This window comes from Limulus polyphemus, unplaced genomic scaffold (genome assembly GCF_000517525.1).
Source record: "Limulus polyphemus unplaced genomic scaffold, Limulus_polyphemus-2.1.2 Scaffold1363, whole genome shotgun sequence".
Lineage (NCBI taxonomy): Eukaryota > Metazoa > Arthropoda > Merostomata > Xiphosura > Limulidae > Limulus > Limulus polyphemus.
Window position 1 is genome coordinate 143,147 of NW_013666973.1, and position 6,940 is coordinate 150,086.

The 6,940-nt window shown below is 32.1% G+C and overlaps 1 protein-coding gene across 1 annotated transcript in view; it reads right to left on the minus strand.

Moving 5' to 3' along the window:
* The window catches only part of LOC106463268 (protein KRI1 homolog), a 34,752-nt gene extending 31,496 nt beyond the window's left edge, over nucleotides 1-3,256 (minus strand). The window contains 1 exon segment of the mRNA XM_013923284.2: nucleotides 3,035-3,256. Coding sequence (XP_013778738.1) covers nucleotides 3,035-3,146 — 112 coding nt within the window. The 5' untranslated portion in view covers nucleotides 3,147-3,256.
* Nucleotides 3,257-6,940: the final 3,684 nt, after the last annotated feature.

Here is a 6,940-nt window from a genome sequence, read left to right on the forward strand (position 1 = left end):
AATGCTAGAAGTATAAGAAATAAAACAGATGACTTTAGAGCACTAGTAGGAATGAAAGAATTTGATATAATGGAAATAACTAAAACATGGATAAATGTAGATGACTTTGATGACAGAAATTTCTTTGAAATATAGGGTTATAGGTTACTTAATAGGAATAGAGCAGGGTTCGATTTTAAGGAAGTTTCAGGTTATCAGGGAAGCTATATTAGTTGTCTGAAAAAAAAATACAGAGACCCCTTAAAAATATCCAATTACAGTAATATTGATATACAATGACCCAATTACAAGAATTTTGATGTTTTTATATCTTATTTATTTCCAAAAAGTGCAATTAATGTTTAGTTGGTAATTTTGCATCTTTATTCAAATAATTTTTGATGCTTTATATCCTGGGAAGTTTTGTTATATTGAATAAAATAAGCTCAAACCATGCTAATGTTGCATAGTATCTTAAGGAAACAAACAGTCAATACCCTGTAAAACTTTTAAACTGAACAGCGATCTTGGCCAATCACATTCAAGGTTTACATTCTAACCAGCTTGGCCTGCCCTTAAAGCAGAAGCATTTACAATTTGAAAACACAGAAACAAAACTTTAAAACCATTTAAAATTAGTTTTTTAGCCACTGAATTTGTAGAAACAAAACCATACAATAAACTTTGTGGTGCATATTACATAATGCATAAACCAGTATATAGATATGTCTGCCCAAATCGAACCGATAGCATGTCAAAAAATAATGAAGGGGAGTGTAAACAGACTATGCATTAGCCTGGCAACAAGTTGCTTTATGTTACACCATCAGGCGTAAACAGACAATATGTTGTCCTAACAACAGTTTGCTATACATCACATTGTTGAGTGTGGTTAGAGCAAAAGAACATGTGCTACAATAGTCTATGATAAAAGTGGTATCAACAATGTATCAATTACATCATAACATGACTCAGAACAGGTGGAGGTTACTACTGGTACGTATCTGTCAATCATGGTATTTCAAGTTTACAACCAATGATTACAAAATCTCTCCTATACTTTCATAGGTACACATTAAGCCTATACTTCATTTTTAGTATTTGTTTGTTGACACTTTTTATTTCATTTATCCATATAATATGAATCCATGTGTATGAGTTTGAAATTGAGGGACTTTATTGGGACTACATTTTATCTTGACATAGGTGTCACACTGTATCAGGTTACCAAGTAAAGCAATAATTTGATATCAGTCACTGACACTTTGTTAACACTGTTCCAATGGGAAGATTACATGGAGGAAAAGGTTAATTTACAGGTACAATCTTTAATTGTTTTTCATTAATTAACTACACAATTGAACTTGCAGTGTAAATCTACTAATTTGTGACTGTGGAATCCAATGGTGTGTGAATTGTTTTGTTACTTTCATTTTTTACAAATCACTGAAACCCCCCTACTTGTGTGTTATCATAACTTGAATTATAAATATAATTTGGATGAGAATAACCTTAACAGTGTTATAAGAGAAAGGGATCTTGGTGCAATGGTTGAACAGTCTCTTAAGCCATCCAAACAGTGTGCTATTGCTAATGGTAAGGCAATTGGATTTTTAGATTGTATCTACAGAAATATTGAATACAAGTCTAAAGAAGTTATAATTTCATTGTATAGGTCACAGGTTAGGCGACATTTGGAGTATTGTGTTCAGTCTTGGGCTCCTTAGGAAGGACATTGAATTGTTAGAAATGGTTCAGAGGAGGGTTACTAGAATAGTGCCTGGAATGGAGGGTTTGTCATATGAGGAGATATTAAGATCTTTGAAACTGTTTTCTCTTGAAAGAAGAAGAGTTGGAGGGAGATCTGATTGAGGAGTTTAAGATTGTAAAGGGAACTGATAGTGTTGATGTATCATCTTTTTTCATATTTAACAATGATAACAGTAGGACTAGGGGACACAGATAAATTTGGCAAGGTAGGAGTCTTCTTCAGTTAAAACAGTTTTATTTTTCTAACAGGATGGTTGGCCTCTGGAATTCGTTGTCTTCAGATGTTGTGGAAGCAATAAATTTAAGTAAGTTTATGAAAAAGCTTGATAACTATATGAAAGATAAGAGCTGGCTTTTAAGATTTTTTATCTATAATAGGTGAGTTAAGAGGATGGGACAGCTGAGATGTACCTACAGGTCCTTTATTGTACCTAAACATTATGTTAAAATTAAACTTTAATGCTTGTAGAAGACATACTAGGCTCCAGTTACAAAAGTCTTATTTTACTAACAGAGTGACTGGCTTATGGAATTAGTTGTCATCAGCAGTAATAACGACCAACACTTTACAAGAGTAACTTTAGAGAGGAATTGGCAGTTTTCTGAAAAATAAAGGATATGGTTAAATTTTACTTTTTTTTTAATTGAAGGACCAAGTGGTCTCTTGTTGTCAGTATGTAATGTCATTCACAGACAGATGAACTTCTTAAGTAAATCTCTCATACATTACCACTTAGTCTTACAAATTACAATGAGATTGCATCCATTTTCTTACACTTAGTTTGTGACCGTTCTTTACAACATCTGAAATCTGAGAAATACTTTGCATGCAGACTGTTAATCAAAAGATATAGGCCTCTTCCAAAACATACTATTGCCAATCCCCTGGCAATGGCATCAGACATGGCTGTGTGCCGATGATACTTGCTTCGATAACATTAACATAATAACAACAATAACATGGTTCTTTTTTTTTCTTTTTTCGTCGATTTGATCTCTTAATCTTATAATTTAAGATGTTAAGTCCTGTGCCTAGGGCTCAATAAATCTCTTCTCTCTAAATATTATTATTAATATTACTCATTATTATTTAATTTGTTACGTCAACAACTGGGAAAGTACGTAATTGGCTTAGCGTAAGTATAATTATCTGCCTATGTTTAATTTTAATACTATAAATTATAATTTACAATATAGTGAATTATTAATATTGGTTAATCATTAGTAATGTCATTGAATGACATACTGTTTTTAAAAACTTAAAAATAAAACATGCTATCGTTACATTTTTGGAGTTCCTCCTTCTGTCTCCAGTTGTCGTATTTAACAGCATAATTATTGTTAATTTTAAGTTCGTCATCCGACTCCGATGAATTTTCGTCGGCAAAAAGTGACATTGTAAAAATCAGTTAAATACAACTTAAAGTTAAAACTATAGGCATATATAACTGATATTTTGCATTAATGTACAAGCCCCTTCATAACGTGGTTGTCAAAAGCGTCCTCTCTCGACCGTTTATAAATTAAGGAAATATTTTATGTTTATATCACATATAAAGACTTCGAGGTAATTACTCACCGAATATACACCTCAAGTTTTTTCGGACCAATGACCTTTCTTCTACTTTTAAAACTGCATACAAAGAAATCTTCTCAGTTTTCTTTGTTATAGTTTATGAACCTTATCGTTTGTAAAACTAATCATATTATTGTATATTCATCAACTGATTGGGGTTATTTTCAAAACAGGAAAAAGAAGATAATATACAAATAAGACAAAAAAGCATTAAATACATAGACATAGGAAACAATAAAATGTTAGTAGGGCTACAATCATAAGTGTTTCTGTGTGTGGTGGGGTGGGAAGTTTCTTGATGGTGGTACTGATAAATTCAAATACGCGTGTGCATAAAAAGTCTAAATTTTAGTCAGGTTACACATGACTATCGATCCTGTAATACAATCATCGTTCAGGGGTTACTTGATAAATTTTAATTTTATCATGTGATAAATTTGAATAGGTAATAAAAGTATTTATATTTTTTCTTTAAAAGATAAAAAAAATGCCAATACGGAATTCTCTAAATTTCAGATGTAAAATCATAATATATTTCGTTGTTTAAAATGAACGACTAGCTCCAAAGTAAAATAGCCTATAGAAAATTTGCATTTACTAGTCCTGAAACTCAATTATATCCGAGATTTTTGTTTGTTTAAAAAAAAGAGATAAACTAAAAACGTGATTGTTTTTGGATGAAAAAGAAAGTTAAATTACTATAATATGTATAAAATTATCACAGACGCTAGGAAGATAGCACTCGATTACAGACTTAGTGAAAAATAAATAGTTAATATTTTGCTAAAATTTATAAATATTAAGAAAAGAAGCACGCCACGACCTTCCACTTTTAAGTTTAAGGAATTATCTGATTTTCTTAAGTTCTTGCTAATTGACTAGCCTTTTGTGGATAAATAGACTGTAGTCTTTCTTCCCTGAAAAAAGTCAGTAGCATGGCACATTTCACCACTTTATACGCTTTTCCATAATTATAATGGCAGAGAATGCTTCTTAATTTATCATTTGCTAAAACAAATAAAACTCATGCCTTTATTAATCCTTCTCATCAAACTAAAAAATTATTTTAGAAAGCCATGAAAATCGCTATTACAAACATTTTATACATATACTTATGCACATGAGAATGTACTATAAGTTTAATAATGCTTGGAGACGGCTTGAATGGGTAATGAAGAAAAACTTTAATATACGTTTAACATAACAGCAAATGTATGTTTCGACAAGGTTTTGGCATCATCAGTTTGTAATGGCTTCAGTGACACTTACAACTAAACCGAAAAATAGCTTTATTTGACCGCACAAGTACAAATAATAATATAAATGTACAAACATAGGGGGAAAAAAAAGGATTTAAAGTAAGTGTTGAAAAGTTTTCACTAGATGGCGGTTTACAAAGTATAATCTTTGTTTATATGGTAACTGCCAAATATCTCATTAGTAGACCTATTTGATGAACCTGAAAAATGCTAGATGATATCTAGCAACTGTTCTAAAAACAGAAATAATTGTCTGTTTGGAATTAAGCACAAAGCTACACAATGGACTATCTGTGATCTGCATCCCAAGGGTATAGAAACCCGGATTCTAGCGTTGTAAGTCTGCAGACATACCGCTGTGCCACTGGGGGCAAAAAGAAGAAAAAGAGACAGAGAGAAAAAAGGATGGGTCAGTGTTTTTTGTTGCTCTGGGTGTTGTTGCGTTATTTGAATACACTGTAATTATAAAGTTGATCGTTTTTAATTAATTTTTAAATAAACTATGATTAAGTTGAGTATTATTTACTGAATTTATTCTACAAAATCTACACATATTGTGTATATATATAGAGTACTTCCTGTGACTAAATATTTTTCTAGAGACTTTTGGGTTAATAGATAATAATTAAAAATCTGATTTCAAACATTGAATTTAGGTTAGCCCTCGAAACACCAAACTTTCGGGGTAGAAAAATAGGGGGAGACTAAATTCTGAAAAAATTGCGGCATCACTATCTTGTTGATTCTAAAGGTGATACAGAATTTTTTGAATTCTCAAATTCCATAAGCCTTCCTCACTTTTTTATTGTTCCAAAGTATTATTGGGCGTCGTTGCTTGTAAAAAAGGCACTTTCAGACTTTTTTAGGAAGATATGGCTAGTTATTTGCAGAACAACGAAGAAAATCAGAGCCAGGGAAAATTTGTACAAACATCAGTTGCTTAATGATAACTAGAGATTAAAATTGTAAGACTGCTAAAATTCTCATAACTGATACATTAAATATTGGGTTAATTTTAATAGGAAATATTGTTTGCGTCCGAGATATGGATGATAAGCTTGATCGTGACCTTGGCCTTTGAACAATATATATATATATATATGTATGTATATATATATATATATCTTGCATTTGAAATTCCTTATAGTCGCGTTCGTAAAAAATGAGTTCACACACTTTTTACTATATGTATTTTATTTCAGGATACAACAAAATATAGAAAGGGATTTCCCTATGACTTAGGCCTAATTCCATCAATGCGGTTGATATAACAGATTTTGGTGATATATTTTGTTTCGTAATAAAACAGCACCAACCAGTAAATAGAGCCAGTGCTACGACGACCTTGAAGTTCTGCGTCTTATAAAAAGAATTAAGAAGTAAAACATTTGAAATCGTTATACTCTTGCTGTCTGAACCGCTTACACGGATAACGTTCAAGGCAAAAGTTGAGTTTGCGGAACAAAAAATTATTCGACAAAAAAAACCTAATCTATTTCTCTATATTTCAACCTTTACACAGCTAACAAGAGTTAAACAACTGTTGTTGTTTCTGCTTGTTTGTTTGTTTTTTCAGTCGTTCAAACCGTAATATTTACTTCGGAACTGTTTGTTTCGCAGTTAAGTACAAAGCTACACAAAGGGCTATCTGTGCTTTTCCCACCACGGGTATCGAAACCCGGTTTCTAGTGGTATGAGCCCGCAGACATGCCGCTGTGCCACTGGGGGGCATTTACTTCGAAAAAACTATGTGCATGCAGCTCTGTAAAAAATGAAATGGACTCTTGCAGTAATATGAATTATATTTTCAGCGACATCTTATCTTATAGAGGTTTGTGTAATTATTTAAAACAAATCAAAAAACGACACTTTGAGTTATCTATTAACAACTGAAGATATAACCTGCAGTAGTAAAGGCTCTACACGAGGCTACGTTAATTCTGTGGAAGGAACAATTCTTTTATGGTAGTCGTGGGATTCAAACCCACATCTTTGAACAGACTGGCGCCTTAAACCAGCAATAAGACTACTTGTCATCCTACTTGGTCGTAAAATAAAATCCTAGAAGTAAGGAATTATATTATAAGAACGTATGATATTATTCTGGTTTCATCGGTTATAGTATTGTTACGTCTCCGTTCGTTAGTTAATTTTCCGTAAATTCGTTCCGACGAAACTTTAGCGACACAAGTCGTTTCTTAAATAAAACTGGTTTATTCTTTCTGAATATAACTTTGCGATACACTTAATTTCAACAGTCGCGCTTTAACAAACGCTATAATTCTCAACGAACGTCTCACGTGCTCGACTTCAACAATACTCAGTTCAATTACACACACTGTGACTGCAGTTCAAT